The sequence below is a fragment of the Rhinatrema bivittatum genome, chromosome 6 (assembly GCF_901001135.1).
Source record: "Rhinatrema bivittatum chromosome 6, aRhiBiv1.1, whole genome shotgun sequence".
Classification (NCBI taxonomy): Eukaryota; Metazoa; Chordata; class Amphibia; order Gymnophiona; family Rhinatrematidae; genus Rhinatrema; species Rhinatrema bivittatum.
Genome location: NC_042620.1, coordinates 127,854,288 through 127,875,115, shown reverse-complemented (window position 1 = coordinate 127,875,115; position 20,828 = coordinate 127,854,288). Strand labels below are relative to the sequence as shown.

General features: G+C 46.6%; 1 protein-coding gene across 1 annotated transcript in view; it reads left to right on the top strand.

Moving 5' to 3' along the window:
• CERKL (ceramide kinase like) overlaps positions 1-20,828 on the top strand; it is a 321,952-nt gene that overhangs the window by 264,060 nt on the left and 37,064 nt on the right. Inside the window, exons 7-8 of the mRNA XM_029605918.1 lie at positions 14,935-15,112; positions 16,927-16,995. Of these exons, the coding sequence (XP_029461778.1) occupies positions 14,935-15,112; positions 16,927-16,995 (247 nt within the window). The remainder of the gene's footprint in view (positions 1-14,934; positions 15,113-16,926; positions 16,996-20,828) is intronic.

Below are 20,828 nucleotides of genomic sequence, written 5' to 3'. Positions count from 1 at the left end.
AGAACCCCTGAAATTAATTGTGGGGTTTCCTATCGCTATCGGGGACCCCCAATATCTGACGAAATTGAAAATATTGTCTGATATTTTCAATCGTCAGATAAACGATTTATTTTAAAAGATGCTCTGTCTCCTTTGTTCATCTGCTGATGGTCCACCTCTCTCTTCTCCCTCAGCCAATCATCAACCCCCTCTCTCCCTTTATCCTCTCTTTCGCCACCCCCCACAATCCCAGCAACAATCTGGGATGGCAATTCACACACCTCTTTTATCTTCAACAATGTGAATCAAACTATTACCTAAGACTTTGGGACTCATGAAAGTATTTCTGGAAAAACTGTTGCAAGATACTTATTCTTTATGAGAAAGAGTTTAACAGTTTTATAAACTTCAAATGTATTTATTTATTTATTTGTTTGTTTGTTTGTTGCCTGGTGCCAGGCTCTAGGCATCTTTCAAGAGATACATACATAGTCCATAAATAACAACATCACTTGGAAACAATAACTCTTTAAATACAAACATATAGGGGCGGATTTTCAGAGCCCTGCTCGCGTAAATCCGCCCAAAACCGGGCGGATTTACGCGAGCAGGGCCCTGCGCGCCGGTGAGCCTATTTTACATAGGCTCACCGGCGCGCGCAGAACCCCGGGACTCGCGTAAGTCCCGGGGTTTTCGGAGTGGGCGTGTCGGGAGGCGTGTCGGGGGCGGGGCCGGAGCGTGCGGCGTTGCGGGGGCGTGTCGGCAGCGTTTTGGGGGCGTTTTGGCAGCGTTTTGGCGGGGGGCGTGTCGGCAGCGTTTTGGCTACGGCCCGGGGCGGTCCGGGGGCGTGGCCGCGCCCTCCGTACCCGCCCCAGGTCGCGGCCCGGCGCGCAGGAGTCCCGCTCGCACGCGGGGATTTACGCCTCCCTCCGGGAGGCGTAAATCCCCCGACAAAGGTAGGATGGGGGTTTAGACAGGGCCGGGCGGGTGGGTTAGGTAGGGGAAGGGAGGGGAAGGTGAGGGGAGGGCAATGGAAAGTTCCCTTCTAGGCCGCTCCGATTTCGGAGCGGCCTAGGAGGGAACGGGGGTAGGCTGCGCGGCTCGGCGCGCGCAGGCTATACGAAATCGATAGCCTTGCGCGCGCCGATCCAGGATTTTAGCCGATACGCGCGACTACGCGCGTATCTACTAAAATCCAGCGTACTTTTGTTTGCGCCTGGAGCGCAAACAAAAGTAGGCTATTCGCGCTAGTCTGAAAATCTACCCCATAAAGTACATAAAACCCCATACCAAAGAAGAATAAAAACCCTTAAAATAAAATAAAACATCAACAGACAACTAAAACAACATAGAACAGGATTTGCAATACCAACAGCATAATTAAGACTGTCATCTAGAAAATTGCCGAAATAGATATGTTTTCAGTATTGTTCTGAACATCTTAGTACAGGTAGTCAAGTGCAGATCAGCTAGTAGTATGTTCCAACTTAAGTGTCTGGATGTAATTCTTGAATCCAAGTTATCACTATCAGGTCTATCCAGTAACGAGCGGTAGGAAGAGCTGCGTTAGTGCCCGGCACACCCGCAGTTGCCGCACGCAAAGTGCAGCTCACCTACCGCTCGATTCTGTATGTAAATAGCTTGCAAATGCAAACTGCGTCTAAGAAGCGTCCGTGAAGCGTTAGGCCCGCGCAACCCATTTTACTGTATAGAGCGCCTATACAGTATCCTGGGTGCGCGGGCCTAACGCTTCACGGCCACGCTGGTATCTGTCATTTCAAATGTCATTTGAAATGACAGATACCAGGAAGTCAGGATTGCCAGTCCCCTCTCCCCTCCTCCCGAAGCAGGGCGCGAAAAGCAGCCTTGCTCCAGGAGGAGGGAAGAAGGGACTGGCAGTACGAAGCGGCGAAGCGACTTACTTTTTGCAGCCCCCTCTGGACATCGGACGACCTCTCCTGCCTCCAGCTGCTCGCGAAGATGGACGCCTGCACGGCTGCTGAAGACGTGACATCACATGCCGTGACGCTAAACGTCGTGACGTCACATCTTCAGCGGCCGTGCAGGCGTCCATCTTCGCGAGCAGCTGGAGGCAGGAGAGGTCGTCCGATGTCTAAGTCGTTTCGCCGCTTTACACTGCCAGTCCCGTCTTCCCTCCTCCCGGAGCAAGGCTGCTTTTTGCACCCTGCTTCGGGAGGAGGGGAGAGGGGACTGGCACGGGGGAAGCCACGATGTCCGGAGGGGGGCTGCAAAAGTAAGTCGCCAAGCGTAGGATTGCCCGTCCTCTCCCCTCTCTCTCTTGCAACTTTTTTTTTATCGCTTTTTTTTTTTGCTTCGGGAGGAGGGGAGAGGACTGGGGCTGCCCCGGAGACCAGCATCCATGGACGCGGCCAGGGCAGATGAGCGGGGGCTGGGGGAAAGCTTGCCGCCTACCCTTACCCCTGCCTCTAACGCAGGGGTAAGGGTAGGCGGTAAGTTAGCAGGTTAAACGCGTGGCAAAACAGCAGGGTAAAATAGCGATAGTCAGGGCGCAGGTTACTGGATGCTAGGGAATAGCTAATTCGCTCGTTTACATGCAATATACATGTCGCGTGCGGAAGGGGTTGCCCGGGGATTTTAGGACGTGGTAAGGGTAGGTTAAAGGGGGTTGTGGATCGCAGGAAGGGCTAACGCAGCCGGAAAGTGAGTAGAACGCGGGTTAGGAGCGGGCTAAACGTGGCCGCACTTTACTGGATAGACCTGTATATAACTAATGAAATCTGTTGTGAAAGCATTTTTTTTCAAGTGCAAGCTTTACATATGTTGAAACCACTGCTAGATCCTTGCAAGTTCCATACTATGCTCCAAACGCTGGTATTCACTGATTTGGAGAATTGCAACTTAATATATATCGGGTTGTTGACTGAACTTGTCAGGGCACTGCAAATTATCCAGAAATACACTGCTCGTATCCTTTCCGGCTCTAGGCTGAGGGCTTGCATTATACCCATTCTCCTAGGACAAGCAGGATGGGAGTCCTGTTGTGTCCGTCGCTGTCTGACGTCTCTGCTCCGCCCACCTTACCTCGTTGGCGACTACCTCCGGGGTTGATGGAAGGCTAGCTGCTGTGGCGTCTCCAGACCGTCCTCCTCCAGCGTTCCCGGACCGGCTCGATGCTGCAAGCCGCCATGTTGACCAGATGCCTAAGGGTGCGCGCCCCGACTGATGTACCAGCGTTGGCACGAACTTCAGGGGCGTCCCCCTGAGATGATGTCATCAGCTCCAGATATTTAAGGTCTCAGTTTTCGCTAACAAGATGAGTTAGCAAGGTATGGAGTTCACTTCCTCCAGGTCGCTACAGATGGGACTCGCTCTCCGCAAACCTAGCTACTCTGCCTCCTCGGACTTCACTAGAGGTACCTGCTCCTCGGGGGCCTTGCTCTCTCTCTTTCTTTTCAGGTCGCAGTCCAGAGCCGGTACTCGCTCCTTGAGGGGCCCACGTCGCGGACCAGCTCTTGAATACCACTTCTGCTAAGAAGTTATCGCTGTTTACAACATTAGTGAGTTTCCATCTATCTCTCTGAGCTTTCCCTGGAACCAGGTACTCGCTCCTCGAGGGCCTACTGCATTCCAACTCCTGGGCTGCCTCAAGAGACTATGGTGTGAGTGTTATCATCAAGGACTTGTTCCAGAACTCTGCATATCCTATCTACTCACTTTCTTAGTTTCTCTACAGCTCAGCCACCTTGGGATCGCTGTTGCAGTACGTGAGGGACTACAGCCCAGCCGGGCGCTTCCAGCTCACTACTGCCACCTCTGGTGGTTTAACATATTGTCTAATAAAAGAACTAGTGTGTGTCTGTCTCCTACACTAAGCCTGACCAGTGGTCCCTCTCGGGATTTCCCCTGAGGGCGTGGTCACCTGCCACTGGTCCAAGGATCCACCCACAACTATTCTAAATAATAACACATTGCTATATCCAGCAACTCCGTTAATAACAGATTGCTGTCTCTCTGCTTTAACAACAGAGCTCTAATAACAGATTGCTCATTCCCAGCTTTAACAACAGAGCTTTAATAACAAGTCCTCACATGTGGGTGGCATCATCTGATGGAGCCCGGCATGAAAACTTTTCTCAAAGTTTCTAGAAGCTTTGACCAGCACACTGAGCATGTCAAACATGCCGCTATCCATGTGTCCACTTGAGGTCCCCCTTCAGTCTCTTCTTTTCTGTGGTGCAGTTGCTTCACGGTTTGTGGAGCTCCTCTATTTCTTATTTATTTCTGGACAGTATTAGGTCTTTGTCCCAGTTTTTCCTTATTGGGTCCCCCTTCACAGTTGGTGCCTCCTCGGTGTAGTAGGTTGTTATTGCCTTTTTTCAACTTTGTGGTCGATTCCCAACTCCTTGGCTTACGGTGACCACTGGTCATCGACCATATGCCGAGTGTTTTTTTCATGGCGTCGACCAGTTTTCATCCGTGCCCCCAGTGTCTGCGGACCATGTCCATCACGAATCCACATGAGGTTTGCATCCTCTGCCTGGTGACCTGGCACGACATCCGTGGGTGTCATCTATGTGACCAGATGACTCCCAAAGGCCGTCGAGCACACCTTGTTAAGATGGAGAAACTTTTCGGTTCTTCAAAATCTGCTTCTTCCACTCCTGCATCAGAACCATTGATACCGAGAGGTCGCAGGGAGCCTCTCGATACACTCCCTCTCACCATTCCTCTCGCTAGCTCTTCAAGTAGGAATGGTGGCAGATCCTCGGTGATTTCACCGCTCTCCCGGACATCGGGGTCCTCCGCCTCCTCAGCACGGGGAAAGACTGGGCCGAGCACAGTGGGAGATCACACAAGCATCGCCATGAGTCGCCGTTGGCACACGGCTCTGGTTCTGGTGCAGCACCGGCAGCCACCGCACCACTGCCGAAGCGATACCGGCCATTGGAGGCCCCATTCTCCGATGCCCTCAGGAGTCCCAGGTGTTCTCCACCAATATCGGTTCCGGGCACTGTGCCAACTTGGAGACCTGAGGAAGAGCCGGGTGACGCCTCCCATTCTGTATCTATAGGAAAACTGCTTAATGCATGACTCCCTTAGATAGTAAGCCCTCTGGGGATATGGAATTGCCTACTGTATCTGAATGCAATCCACTTTGAAGTGCCACAAAAGATAAAATATAAATTAAAAATAATATATTTTAAAAAAATTATTATGAGGGGGCAAGATGGCCGCAGAGTAGCGAGCCTGCGAGAGACGCCGGAGGGGAAAGCTGTCGGACATTTCCTTCAATTAATTTACTTACTCGAAAATGCCACATACGAAAAGAAAGGGCCGACTGAGGGGCGAGACTGCTAGTTCGCCTTCAGAAGACCCGTGACAGCCACAGATCTCTGGCTTTTTCACGGGTATACCATCTACAAACCCGGGAAGCTCGGTCGCTGGGGGAGTAGCTTCTGAGCATGAGCCTTCCCCCCTGACCCTTGAGACTACTCTGATCCCCGGATCACCGAGGAAACCAGATCACCCTGGAGACATTGAGATACCTGGCCCTGCTTCGGTGGAAGCAGAAGCGGCCATGGTAATGGCCCGGGAGAAAAATCTTGGTGTTCAGCGATTAGGAGCCATGAGTACCCACGTTCAACAGCAGCTGGGGGAGGTGAACCCAGGAGAGGAAGGTGAAATGGGGAGTCCTGCACTGGCTTCTTCTCCGCTGGCTCCAGAGATTATTCCCCTACCATCGTTACCAGGTATGAGGGAGAGTTTGGGAACTGTGGAAGAAGAGGTGATGGAACGCCCGAGAATGCTCTCTTTTTCCCCCTTAGTTAAACCTGATGTAGTGACTCTTGAGGGGATTTGGACAATGCTAAGCTCCATTGAGAGCTCTATAAAAATGCTTTCAGCAACAACTGTGGAGATAAAAAATCAAGCGACTGCAAACAATAATTTGATATCTACATATACTAAAAAGACAGATGAAGTGGAAAAAAGACTTATCAATTGAGAATAAGCAAACAAAATTAATTGTATCTGATGCTAATACTGCTAATAGGCTAGAGACGATAGAAAATGCTTTACGGGCACACAATCTTCGGATTTTAAATTTTCCTTTACTGAGATTAATTTCTCCAATGGAGTTGTTTAAAAATTATATGATCCAGATTCTTAAGATACCAGAAAATGCTTTACCAGTAGTAATAAAAGCATATTACTTACAACAAAGATCACAAATTTCAGAACAAGAACAATCCTTGGATGTAACTAATCTGTTAGAAATGTCTTCAGATGTACACATAAATGTACGGAGATCAATGTTAGTTTCTTTTGCTTTTCTTTCTGAAAGGAACCACGTGATGTGCTTGTTTTTTAGGAATCGACAAGTACATTTCTATGGGAGCCCCATATGGATATTCCCTGACGTGGTCAAGTCCACTCAACTACGTAGAAAAGAATTCCTTAGGCTTCATCCTGAGGCATTAAAATTGGGAGCGCATTTTGTTTTGAAATATCCCTGCAAGGCCTGCATCAGATATTTAAATGAAAATTATGTTTTTCTTGACCCTAAACAATTGAAATCATTCCTAGTCCCTCGGACCCCTGTTATAGCTCCCACAGTCCCGGTGTGAAATAATGTAATAGATGGTATACTCGGCAAGTTTATCTATGTTGTTTGTTTGAATTTACTTGCTATGTTTGCTCTGATCTGCCCCTAATAACTGTATAAATATATTTTCTTATAATTTAAATGTCATATAATACGATATTGTATATATACTTTAAGCAATGATTACTGGAAATATATAGACATTGATTTTTCTGTATAAGAATGTTTTGTTCTTTGAAAATTTTCAAAATTGAAAATAAAGAATTGAAAAAAAAAATTATTATGAAATAATGTATAAAATGCACATTACGGTAACCGATCCAAGATGGCTAACAGCAAACAAACAACATTTGTTATTTGATATTTGATATTTGATATTTAATATTTGATTTGATATTTGTATCAAGAATTTTGATATTTGATATTTGATATTTGATTTGATATTTGTATCGAGAATGTCGGTATATAAAAAGTCTAAATAAATAAATAAATAAATAAATAACAAGGTGGAATCGGTAAAATGGACTTTATTGATCTTGCCCGACTCTGGCCGAGTTTCGCTCATCGAGCTGCCTCAGGGGCTATTGCAAACAGATAAAAACAAATAAAAAGACATACAAACATATATATTTTTGTAATACAAAAATATCATTCAAATCATATCAAATCATATAAAATCAATATAAAAATAGACATATTACACCAGGGGTCGGGAACCCATGGCTCGCGAGCCAGATATGGCTCTTTTGAGGGCTGCATCTGGCTCGCAGACAAGTGTCGCCATACTTCGCGGTTCCCCGCTGACCCAGCTGCTCCCCGGTCCTCCGCCGCCCGGGCTTAAAATGCTGTCAGCCCGGGCGGAACGCGGCAGGACAGCTGGAGTCAGCGGCACCGGCGTGCTCTCTTCTCCCCCCCCCCGCGGCCCGGAAGAGGAAGTGGAGAGCATCAGGTGCCTGCGCGGGAAGAAGAGACCACACTAGCGTGGTCTCTTCTTCCGCGCAGGCACCCGGTGCTCTCTTCTTCCCGCGGCCCGGAAGAGGAAGTGGAGAGCATCGGGTGCCTGCGCGGGAAGACCCGCGCAGGCACGCTAGTGTCCGACGGGAAGAAGATTGCAGCGCGGCTCGGAGGAAAATGAAAATCTTCAACCGCGGCCGATGGGACTCCGCCTTCGCCTCCGCGAGGGCTGAAAATGAAGGAGGTTAGCGTTGGGAGGTGGCTGCTGCTGCCGCAAGTTCCCGGGGGGGGGGGGGGGAAGGGGGAGAGAGAGAGTGAATGAATGAGCGAGCAAGCATGTGTGTTTGAGATCCTGTGTGTGTGAGTGAGAGATTGCATGTATGTGAATGATTGAGAGCCTGTATATGTGAAAGAGAGTATGTCTGTGATTGAGATCCTGCCTGTGAGAGAGAGAGCATGAATGTAAGTTTACCATTGGGAACCTGTATGTGTAAGTTTGTAATTGAAAACCTGTTTGTTTGAAAGAGTATGTGTGTATGATTGAGATCCTTTGTGTGTGAGAGAGATCATGAGTATGTATGATTAAGAGCCTGTGTGTATAAGTAAGAGAGAGATCATGTGTGTCTGTGTCTGATTGACAGCTGGTTTAGGTGATGGAGCATGTGAGTATGTGATTGAGAGCCTGTGTTTAAATGAGAGAGAGAGACCATGTGTGTCTGTGTGATTGAGAGCTGATTTAGGTGAGGGAGCATGTGAGTATGTGATTGAGAGCCTGTGTTTAAATGAGAGAGACCATGTGTGTATGTGTGTGATTGAGAGCTGATTTAGGTGAGGGAGCATGTGAGTATGTGATTGAGAGCCTGTGTGTAAATGAGAGAAAGAGAGGACATGTTTGTAAGCATGTGAATGAGAGTCTGTGTGTGAGAGAAAAAGACAGTATGTATTTATGTGATTGAAAGCCTGTGTGTGTGTAAGCGTGAAAAGATAGACAGCATGTGTGTAAATGTGTAATTAAGAGCCTATATAAGTGAGAGAGAAAAAACATTTGTATATGTGAGTGACTGAGAGCATGTGTGTATAGGTGTGTCATTGAGAGCCAGTGTGAGAGAGAGCGCTGGTATGTGACTGAGAGAGGAGAAAGTTCCAAGCAAACCACCCCACCTCCTGCTAATTCAGAACAATCTCAGGACACCTGGATATCAAACGTTCCCAGGTATGCAGAGCAAAAAAATTTTTGTATCCTTATTATTTTTCATTACTGGATCTTTGTGTCTGCTATTTTGAAATATTTTGTTGGTATCTGGAAATGTTTTATATGAGTTTTTAATTATTGGATATTCCACTCATCAGCTGTTTCGAAATATGTTCTTTTTGTTAGTACAGTTTTACTGCTGATGATTTTATATTTCTTGATTTGTTTTATAAGGATGTGTGATGTTTCTTTTTTCCTTTGTTACACTGCATACAGAGACTCTGGCTTGTTGCAGTTTCCAATTCAGTTTTTGTCTGCATGCTTCTTGTTATGCGTTTTGGTCTCTTTATTCTATGTTAGGTGAGGGACAGCACATGATTCAGGTGAGGTTTTCTGCTGGCGTGTAGTTTCTGTGTAGGACTCTATAGCAGCCTGACTTGGTCCGTTTTCCTAATAGGAGATGTATTGGTGTCTTAAGTCCTGGTGTAATATTTTCAGAGACTTATTGTACTTTAAAAGTGTGATCTTACATAAAATGCACACATTTACTTGTATTTAGTTTTAAACATATTGTATGGCTCTCATGGAATTACATTTTAAAATATGTGGCGTTTATGGCTCTCTCAGCCAAAAAGGTTCCTGACCCCTGTATTACACTATAAAATGAAATCATAAATATGTGTCTAAAATGTTTGTATGTATATACAAAACACTATAAAACTATTGCATGAGACATGCATTCAAGTGTGCAAATAGCAATACAGCACATTGGTAAAACACACTGGGGTAGATTTTCAAACCGCGTGATTTGGCGTACTTTTGCTGGCGCATCAGGCGCAAGCAAAAGTACATGGGATTTTAGTAGATACGCGCGTAGCCGCTAAAATCCTGGATCGGCGCGCGCAAGGTTATCGATTCCGTATAGCCGGCGCGTGCCGAGCCGCGCAGCCTACCCCCGTTCCCTCCGAGGCCGCTCCGAAATCGGAGCGGCCTCGGAGGAAACTTTCTTTTGCCCTCCCCTCACCTTCCCCTCCCTTCCCCTACCTAACCCACCCGCCCGGCCCTGTCTAAACCCCCCCCCCTTACCTTTGTCGGGGGATTTACGCCTCCCGGAGGGAGACGTAAATCCCTGTGCGCCAGCGGGCCACTAGCGCGCCGGGACGCGACCTGGGGGCGGGTCCGGAGGGTGCGGCCACGCCCCCGGACCGCACCAGGCCGTAACCATGCCCCCGGGCCCGCCCCCAAAACGCTCCCGACACACCCCGAAAACGCCGTGCGGATCGGGCCCGCCCCCGACACGCCCCCCTCAGAAAACCCAGGGACTTACGCGAGTCCCGGGGCTCTGCGCGCGCCGGTAGGCCTATGTAAAATAGGCGCACCGGCGCGCAGGGCCCTGCTCGCCTAAATCCGCCCGGATTTAGGCAGATTTAGGCGAGCAGGGCTCTTAAAATCCGCCCCAGTGAAAATAATCATTTGAACATACAGGGAGTGCTTGTGTATATGTTGACAACTTAATGAATAAACCTTCTAAATATGTATATCCAATATAGACCAAAAAATCAAAAAAACATATAAAATAAAAAATATAACAAAATGTAAAAATAAAAAATATATAGTGAATGAATGAAAAAAAATATATATTAATGAATAAAAAAATATAAATGAATTAAAAAAGATAGAAAAAGAAAGAAATATGTGTGGATGGTGTTCAGATTTCTCTTGTGTTTGTGTGAGCTGCATACAATGAAAAAACCGTAGGGGTAGATTTTTAAAAAATGCGCGATCGCGTACTTTTGTTCGCACACCAGGTGCAAACAAAAGTACGCTAGATTTTATAAGATACGCGCGTATCTTATAAACTCCTGGATCGGTGCGCGCAAGGCTGACGATTTTGATGTCTTCCATATTATTACTATTTAATATTCATTTCAATTTTTTAACGGTGATCCCCTAATCACCTTGGGCGTTTTTATCGTGATTCAAAAGGGTTGAATAATGCCCTTAGATAGCTAGTTTTGGGTTTGTACGCTACTCTTTTGATCGATGAGAAGGCGAGTGCCGTTTTTATTAGTAACATGTGGTATGTATACATCCGTTTGAACACATTTGCGTAAATATACTAGGATATATGTATTAGGTTAAAATGCATCAGGTTAAATGCATAAGTGTGGATGTACAGATTATCCAACACAGGTGTGGTGTTGTCGCGAGATTTGTAAGGCATGGTGGACTATAACTACGCCGGCAGACAACTTGCTTCAGTTCTGCACAGTGTTTGTTTGAGAGGAGGATACGCGAGTGCCGGTTCTATTGATGGTAGATTTTCAAATATTTTAACTTGTTTTACATGTCTCTTTCAACTATGTTTATTCTCAATGAGATCTGATATATTATTAAGTTGTTTTATTCCTCTGTTTGCATGGGTTTAACTTGGTCCGTAGTAGAGAGTTATTTTTGTTTTGAATAAGTCTCATCGGCACCGCTTTTTAAATCATTTTAAAATCAGTATTTACACTTTTGGTTCAATAGTTTGTTTTTAGACGCAACTAACGTGCATAATTTTTTATATATAACAACCATAATTTTAATACCGGCAACAACAGCTATATTCGGATTCGCTCCGGTAGTAAATTCTTCTTATATGCATTAAATTCTTATATGCATAAAATTCTTATAAAATTCTTCTTATATGCAGACGATGTACAAATACTTATCCCCATCCAGAAATCCCTCAAAGAAACCCTGCAGTACTGGGAAACATGTCTGACATCCATTAATTCCCTCCTCTCCAATCTCCACCTTGCACTCAACGCCTCAAAAACTGAAATCCTTATACTAACAAATCAACCAATCGACTCGATCCAACAAATGATTCAAAACGCCTCACAAGCTCACACACTACCGCCCATTGTCAGAGATTTAGGAGTCTCCATAGACAATCAACTAAGCTTCAAATCCCACATTAAATCACTTCTAAAAGGGGGTTTCTACAAACTCCAAACCCTCAAAAAACTAAAGCCTCTCCTCCACGCCCACGACTTCCGCACTGTTATGCAAACCACTATACTTTCAAAACTCGACTATTGTAACTCCCTTCTCTTAGGCCTCCCAGCCTTCACCATCAAACCCCTGCAAATCCTTCAAAATGCTATGGCTAGAATCTTAACAAACACCATAAAAACTGATCATATCACTCCCATACTACAAGATCTCCATTGGCTCCCCATTACCATCCTCCATAACACATTATACAAAAACAATTCCCCCTGGCTTGAAGATATGCCACAATTCCGTCAATCCAATCGCCCCACTAGAAACTCCCTTGCTGGCACCCTCCAAACCCCCTCACTCAAAATTGGTCACCTTACTACCACCAGAGATAGAGCCTTCTCCATTGCTGGTCCTACCCTCTGGAACTCCCTTCCCGCCAAACTCCGCTTGGAACCGTCCCTGAGCCATTTCAAAAAAGGAATCAAGACATGGCTCTTTAAACAGGCATACCCCAACTCCTCTCAACCCTAGTCAATGACCTCCCCTGAACCAACCAGCTCCCGCCCGGCCCACTTTCCTTCTCATTGACCTCCTCCGTTCTACCCCAGCACCCTCCCTGCCTCATCCCCTCTTCTGCCCCATCCGTCACCTTCATCCCCTGAAAAGTCAAGACTCTCCCAGCCTTTCTCCCCTCACCCTCTCCAGCGCCCCGTAGCCTCCCCCCACCCCGCCCTTTCACCCCTTAGCAACATTTCCTCTAAAGTACCCCTGCCTTAAAGTACCTTTTTCCCATTGCCCCACCCTCATCCCCCTCACTTTTCCCCCACCCCTTCCGCCCTTTTTCCTCCTCGCTCCCCCTCTCTGCCCCCTCCCCTTTATTCAATTGTACAGTAGTGCACATAATTTATTTATATTGTTCATAGTTCATATGCTAAGCTCATGAGTGCACACGCCTCCCTAACATTGTACATAAGTTCACTTGTATATCTAATTTTAATATGGATAATCAAAATCCATTTCGTTCTATCAAGTTGTATTTCTGTTCGCTGTCTCTCTTTCTTTGCACTGTCATATATTATCTATTTAGCCTTCTTTCATCGTTCATTGTAATTTCCTTTCTCAGTTACCTGTAAACCGACATGATGTGTCCTACGAATGCCGGTATATAAAAAGCGTTAAATAAATAAATAAATAAATAAATAGTAATCATAAAAAGCTACAGGGCTACGACTATAGAAATGTTGTAAATGAATTAAAATCAGTTCTTTAATAGAAATGTGATGTCACTGCCCTTACAGCATTCGCCGTTTAAAGTACCCGTTTTGTAATATGTCTGATAGATAAAAACGTCCAATGAGTTGAATTTATACAAGTTGGCTGTATCTTAATATTGTGATAATTATAGTCAAGCAACATTTGGTAGATTGGTTGTTCTCCATTGTGATATTTATAGTAGAACAATACTTCTTTTTCCAGTCAGTTGGCTGATTAAAGATTCTGTGATCACAGTTCGTGCATATCTGAGCCAATTCAAGTGGCTCCAAAGGTACTTGCAATTCATAATGGTTTTTTCATTGTATGCAGCTCACACAAACACAAGAGAAATCTGAACACCATCCACACATATTTCTTTCTTTTTCTATCTTTTTTAATTCATTTATATTTTTTAATTCATTAATATATTTTTTTTCGTTCATTCACTATATATTTTTTATTTTTACATTTTGTAATATTTTTTATTTTTACATTTTGTAATATTTTTTATTTTTATGTTTTTTTTATTTTTTGGCCTATATTGGATATACATATTTAGAAGGTTTATTCATTAAGTTGTCAACATATACACAAGCACTCCCTGTATGTTCAAATTATTATTTTCACTGGGGTAGATTTTCAAAAACGGCGCGTTGGCGTACTTTTGTTGGCGCTCCAGGCGCAAACAAAAGTACGCGGGATTTTAGTAGATACGCGCGTAGCCGCTAAAATCCTGGATCGGCGCGCGCAAGGCTACCGATTCCGTTTAGCCGGCACGCGCCGAGCCGCGCAGCCTACCTCCGTTCCCTCCGAGGCCGATCCGAAATCGGAGCGGCCTCGGAGGGAATTCGCTAACGCCCTCCCCTCACCTTCCCCTCCCTTCCTCTACCTAACCCACCCCCCCGGCCCTGTCTAAACCCCCCCCTACCTTTGTTGGGGGATTTACGCCTCCCAGAGGGAGAAGTAAATCCCCGCGGGCCGCTGGCGCGCCTAGACGCAACCCGGGGGCAGTTCCGGAGGGCGCGGCCATGCCCCCGGACCGCGCTGGGCCAAAACCACGCCCCCGGGCCCGCCCCCAAAACGCCGCGTCCCGCCCCGAAAACACCGCGCCGCTTGGCCCCGCCCCCGACATGCCCCCCTCGAAAAACCCTGGGACTCGCGTAAGTCCCGGGGCTCTGCGCGCGCCGGTAGGCCTATTGAATATAGGCGCACCGGCGCGCAGGGCCCTGCTCGCGTAAATCCGGGCAGATTTACGCGAGCAGGGCTCTTAAAATCTGCCCCACTGTGTTTTACCAATGTGCTGTATTGCTATTTGCACACTTGAATGCATGTCTCATGCAATAGTTTTATAGTGTTTTGTATATACATACAAACATTTTAGACACATATTTATGATTTCATTTTATAGTGTAATATGTCTATTTTTATATTGATTTGATATGATTTGAATGATATTTTTGTATTACAAAAATATATATGTTTGTATGTCTTTTTATTTGTTTTTATCTGTTTGCAATAGCCCCTGAGGCAGCTCGATGAGCGAAACTCAGCCAGAGTCGGGCAAGATCAATAAAGTCCATTTTACCGATTCCACCTTGTTGTTTGTTTGCTAAAATGCACATTAAACATATATTCAGTTGCTTTTGTAGTGGCCACTTTGTAAAAATAGTCACTGCCTGGTGCACTTAGGTAGTTTTGACTCATGGTCAGCATGGGTCAGGAAATTCACTCCTTGGACATAAGAGGTCTAGAGATGCCCAGGGATCTCCTTCCGAGGTCCTGGCAACAGACAGGAGTCCACATGGATTGGTATTTTTTGTATGCTATGAATTCCATCTTTTGATTCCAGTGCAAGGGTTTGATTCAGATATTGTGGTTAACAGAGTGGCAACCAAAACTATTTTCACCCTGAGTCTCAGTAGCAGCTGATTCTTGCCAGACAACACTGTGGTGAAACTCACCCCTTTCTTTGTTTCAGGCCATTGTCAACCAGTAGATGTCTCTACCATCAGTAGTCACAACAGGCTTCTTCGTTTTGGTTTCTCTTCCATGTTTGGCTTTGGTGGAAGGGCTCTAGCATTGGCAGAAAAGAATCGTTGGATGCCATCCAGTCAACGAAGGGAATTTGCTATAATGAAAACATTAGCAAATCTAAAGTAAGTTAAAGGAGATCACTGCCTTTATTCACTAACGGGCGGATTTTAAATGCCCTGCTCGCGTGCGCCTATTTTGCATAGGCCACCCGGACGCGCGTAAGTCCCGGGTTTTTTTAAGGGGGCGTGCCGGGGGCGGGGCCGAATGATGCAGCATTTCGGGGGCATGGCGCCGGCCCGGGGGCGTGGTCGAGGCCTCCGGACCAGCCCCCGGGGTCGGATGACGGCGCGCCAGCAGTCTGCTGGCGCGCATAGATTTACGTCTGCTTCTAGCAGGCGTAAATCGAGGGACAAAAGTAAGGGGGGGTTTAGATAGGGCCGGGGGGGTGGGTTAGGTAGGGGAAGGGAGGAGAAGGTAAGGGGAGGGCGAAAGAAAGTTCCCTCAGAGGCCGCTCCGATTTCGGAGCGGCCTCGGAGGGAACGGAGGTAGGCTGCGCGGCTCGGCGCGCGCAGGCTGCCCAAAATCGGCAGCCTTGCGCGCGCCGATCCAGGATTTTAGAAGATACGCGTGGCTATGTGCGTATCTTATAAAATCCAGCGTACTTTTGTTTGCGTCTCCTGCGCAAACAAAAGTACGCGATCGTGCTCTTTTTTAAAATCTACCCCTAAATATATTTCTAGGTAACTTCTCATTTGGTTGTAAAACTGCATTTTAATTTTGGAAATAAACTGCACTACCAAATTTCCAGCAGGACAGCCATGCTAGTCTGTAGATGCATCTGATAAAGTAGACTCTAGTCCATGAAAGCTTATGCTACAATATCAGGCGGATTTTAGTAAATCCGCCCGGATTTACACGAGCAGGGCCCTCGCGCGCCGGCGCGCCTATTTTGCATAGGCCGCCGGCGCGCGCAGAGCCCCGGGACGCGCGTAAGTCCCGGGTTTTTTTTAAGGGGGCATGTCGGGGGCGGGAACGGGGGCGTGGTCGAGGCCTCCAGACCAGCCCCCAGGTCAGATGACGGCGCGCGTAGATTTACGTCTGCTTCTAGCCGGCGTAAATCGAGGGACAAAGGTAAGGGGGGGTTAGATAGGGCCGGGGGGGGGTGGGTTAGGTAGGGGAAGGTGAGGGGAGGGCGAAAGAAAGTTCCCTCCGAGGCCGCTCCTATTTTGGAGCGGCCTCGGAGGGAACGGAGGCAGGCTGCGCGGTTCGGCGCACGCAGGCTGCCCAAAATCGGCAGCCTCGCGCGCGCCGATCCAGGATTTTATAAGATACGCGCGTCTATGCGCGTATCTTATAAAATCCAGCGTACTTTTGTTTGCGCCTGCTGCGCGAACAAAAGTACGCGATCGTGCTCTTTTTTAAAATCTACCCCTATATCTGTTAGTCTTTAAGGTGACATCATCCTCTGTACTGTTTTTACCATATCAAACTCATCATCCCTCGTAAAACAGAAACCAGTTGTCTCAAGCTGATAACAACATCTTTAGTCTGATATATGAACAACTCAATGCAGAAAAACTATGATGACTTTAATTATGCAATGGTTTGTTCAGCTATGATAGCATGAGTTCAGCTTTAATGTCTGTATTCTTTATAAGATGTGTTTTGCTGTTTATGGAAAGAGACTGGTAAAGATAAAACGTTGATAATCAACCTTTCCTACTAAAATTTGATAAGTTGTTTTTAAAAGTGTGTTCGTACCACATATAACTGGTTTAAGCAGTCTCCAAGTAAAATACTGACCACTTATGAGTCAGAATATTAAGGGGTTTATACATCTTTACTTTGTTTATAGTGTTTCATAGCACTTATAAAAAAATAAAGTACAATACACAAAAATATTGCTTTTAAAAGAGTTTCTTTTTTATGATTTTAGATCTGAAGATTGTGAATTATTTTTTCTACCGGTGAAAAATTCAACATCAGGAATTCAAGAAGATAATATGTAGGTAAAATTAAACTATCAAAGAGGATCATTTACTATGCTGCAATATTTTTCCCTGTGTGAACCTGCGGCTTGGTGAATCACCTCGCTGCTTAGTGAATCCAGTGGTATTTTTCCCAGGGAAAATACCATGGCAGTGAAAGGGGACCCTCTGAGCAATATAGAATAGCAGCCCCAGGAAGGTGGAGCCGTCATCGCTTAAAGGAGCAGCATGGTCCCAAGAACGCACCCCTGTCCACCAAATTTAAAAAAAATCCCTGAGGGTCTACCCCCAGCCATCCCCCTTTGTAAAACAAATGGCCCTGGTGATCCAGTAGACCACCCCAGACCTCTGCCTTACACAAAAACAGTTCCCTGGTAGTCTAGTTGGCTCCCACCCTAGAAATAGGGGCATAGGCTGGGTGGCGCCATTTTGGAAAATGGCCATCGCCAGGTCCCAGAGCCTAGGGGGCATTCTAGGTCCCCATTGTAACACCAATGAAGCTTTTTTAGGTAAGGGGCATTGGGGGGGGGGGGGAGAGAGGAATTGGATAGGGTTGATAATGGGGGTGGGGACTATTAGACATCCAGGGATGTTTTTGTATAAGGGCAGGGGGCCACGGGGAGTGAGAGCAAGGTGGTCCCCTGGGCCATCTGAGCCATTCATTTTACTAAGGGGGGATCCATGGGAATGAGGGTGGAGGTTCCAGTCTCTGAGGGGTGGGTTTTCATGTGATAGAGTAGGGTTAATGGTGGGGCATCACTGTAGATATAAAAACATGTTTCATTTATTGTGTAGACAATGGGCTGCCTCCAAGGGTGACCAGGGTTGGGATGGGGGTATTTGTCATCCCCTCAAGGCTTTTATGATTTTGGTTGGGAGGGGCGTTCTTGGGGCCAAGTATTCCCTTTAAGTATAAGCCACAGGTAAATTGGGATGTGTGCTAATATCATGATGCACCCGTGAAAGATTTTCTACAATTTATGAGTTGTAGCTAATTTCAAATCAAATAACACAGTTTGCAAATTTTTTGGCAAGCAATATTATTTGATTTGCCTTAGTTAGGGTAGTAATAAGCTTATTTAAATATGTGTGAGGCCGGGCCTAGAATAATGCAAGATATTTCAAATATCTTGCATTATTCCCCATGTTAGACCATTTATCGCATGAAAACTGCTGTTTTTCACATGATAAATTCCCTACTGTAGTTTAGTGAATAACTCCTAAAGCTTGGTTTAATTTGCTGTAGTGCAGCAAAAGGATATGGGGTAGATTGTAAAAGGTTGTGCTCGGGCAAACATGTGTGCGTGCTACCTGGCGACGCTCGTAAAGCCCCAGGATGCGTGTAAGTCTCGGGGCTTGCAAAAAGGGGCGGAGAGGGGGCGGGGTGGGGCAATCCAGGGGCGGGGCCAGAGGCTCCAGGCACAGCGGCCACTTGCTTGGGATCGTGCTCCGGCAGTCCTCCGGATTTACGCGCGTAACCTTTTTAAAATCCGGCCCTATGAGTACAAAATGGCAAATTAATTATTGATATATTCTGCTCTAAAGAAATAGCCGTTCAATGAATCATTTTTGTTTTAAAAAAAAAAATTGCAGTTAATGTTAAATAAAACATTACTCAGGGCAGACAGTTTTGTCTGTAATAACTAAGAGAGAGATTTTCAATGAACTACTGAGTGAAAGCTTGGCCTCCTATAGTTTAGCTGGTCAGGTTTAATTTCAGCTGCAATCTAGTTGTCTAGGTTGTGAATGCAACTTCTCCCAAATCTAGCCAACTAGATGTAAACCAATTATCAATGCGCATAGGAACATCCACTTAACTTAGCCAGCCAGTGCTCTCATATATTCTGGATTCATGATGTGGTGTTAGAATAGTTTGCCAAGAAATCAGGCAGGGCCGCCATCAGGGCAGTATTCTTGGGCCTGCAGTATGGGGCCCCAGGATCTACTGCCACATATGGGGGCCCGCCGCAGCCGCCAGGCGGCAGGTGCGCTTGGGGGATGTATTAGTTCCGCGCGCTCTGTCCTGCCAGCGTTCACTGTCTGACGTGGCTGTGACGTCACCGCCGCGTCAGACAGTATGCGCCGGCAAAGCGCGCGGGCCGTCGCTGTCTGCTTGCTGTATGGGGCCTCAAAATTCCTGATGGCGGCCCTGAAATCAGGTCTTGAACCAGTTGCCAAGTAATGAGACAACCACACTGCCAGCCAGTGGCTCAGACACACACCAGACACAAACAAAGATATTTGCTGTTATGCTGCTTCTGTTGTGCTCATTCAGTGAATGCACTCCTGCCCCAGGACTGGGCATGATTGTGTAAAAGTTGATGCTTGTTGCCATACCTTCCTCAGGCTTCAGCAGCCCCCTTCCTGTCCCATTCTGACCCCTTCTTGGTACCTCACTCTTCAGAAGACTCAATCCACAGCCAGCTACCCTTCTCAAAGCTCAGCCCAGCCACCTCAGATAGAAGCCTTACTAACACTGCACAAGCACTATCTCCTGGCTCACCCCCTCCCTTTCTTTGACAGTAACTTGCCTCCATTTCTCAGGGGCCTCCCCAAATCAAGTACATTCTCATTGACTGTATGCTACACAGTCTGATGCTTTTATGGTTCACTAGGCTCTGCTCTGCCTACTACTCCTGGGGAGAAGGGACCAGAAGTGATCTATATTGCCTGCTTCCTCCAGGGCTTAAGAAAAAAAATTAAGCCCTGGTAAAACTAACGCAACACTGCTACTACCAAGACTAGGAAGAGCCTGTCCCATGACAACATAGCTCCAGATCGAATTCTGCTTTCTCATGTGAAGCCCAGCGCTAGTGCCAAGGGTATTAGGTACCCTAGGCAAAGCTTTTAGCTTTGTATCCCCCAGCCCCACACATGCACATACACACACACATACACAAAATTAAAAAATTATTCATTTGTAATAAGATTTTAGATGAAAAAAAGGACATTCAAAGTACAGACTTCTGAAGTAAAAATATCATAGCATATATACTATGACTTCGATATTCAAAACAATCCATTTAGGTAAGTTAGCCCGATAAGAGGTATCCGGATAAGAGTTATCTGGCTGACTTATATGGATATTAAACAGCACAGCTATGATGTTGAATATTCCTTTATTTGGCACTACTTAGCTGTATAAGTTATATCCGACTAGGTTAGACCTGCTGTATGGCAGGTCAGACTTATCTGATTAACTTAACCAGATAAGTTTGAATATCGCTACTTATCCAACTAAGGGCCTCATTTTCCAAAGCTATCGCAGGCCTGCGCTGTTAGCGCAAGCCTGCGATAGCTATCGAAAGTAGCGCAGGCCTGCGCTACTGAAATCGGGGCCAACTCAGCGAGGAGGAGTTGGGGGCGTCACCGGGGCCAACTCAGCGAGGAGGAGTTGGGGGCGTCACCGGGGCTGACTCAGCGAGGATGGCGCGCAGAGCGGAAAGGTAAGGCCCTTTTCGCTCGCTATTTCGCGCCCATTAACTACACCTTCTATGGTGTAGTTATTGGGCGCGATGCCGGCAGCGATCGCACCGCGGCGGTGCGATCGCTGCCGGCTAGCGCAGGACCGCCCCCCCCCCCCCACCCCAGAGTAGCGCAATTTTCTAAAGTATTGCAGGCCTGCGATACTTTAGAAAATGAGGCCCTAAGGGCCTTATTTTCTAAATGTATCGCACGCGGTAAGGGATGTTTCGCACACGAAATGTCCCTTTTCGCGTGCGATACCAAAATAGGGGCGGAGTCGGCCCCGGAAGAGAAGGAGTCGGGGTGTCACCGGGGCCAACTCCGCAAAGCCGCCGTGGACGACGAAAAGGTAAGGCCCTTTTCGCGTCCTATTTCGCTCCCAATA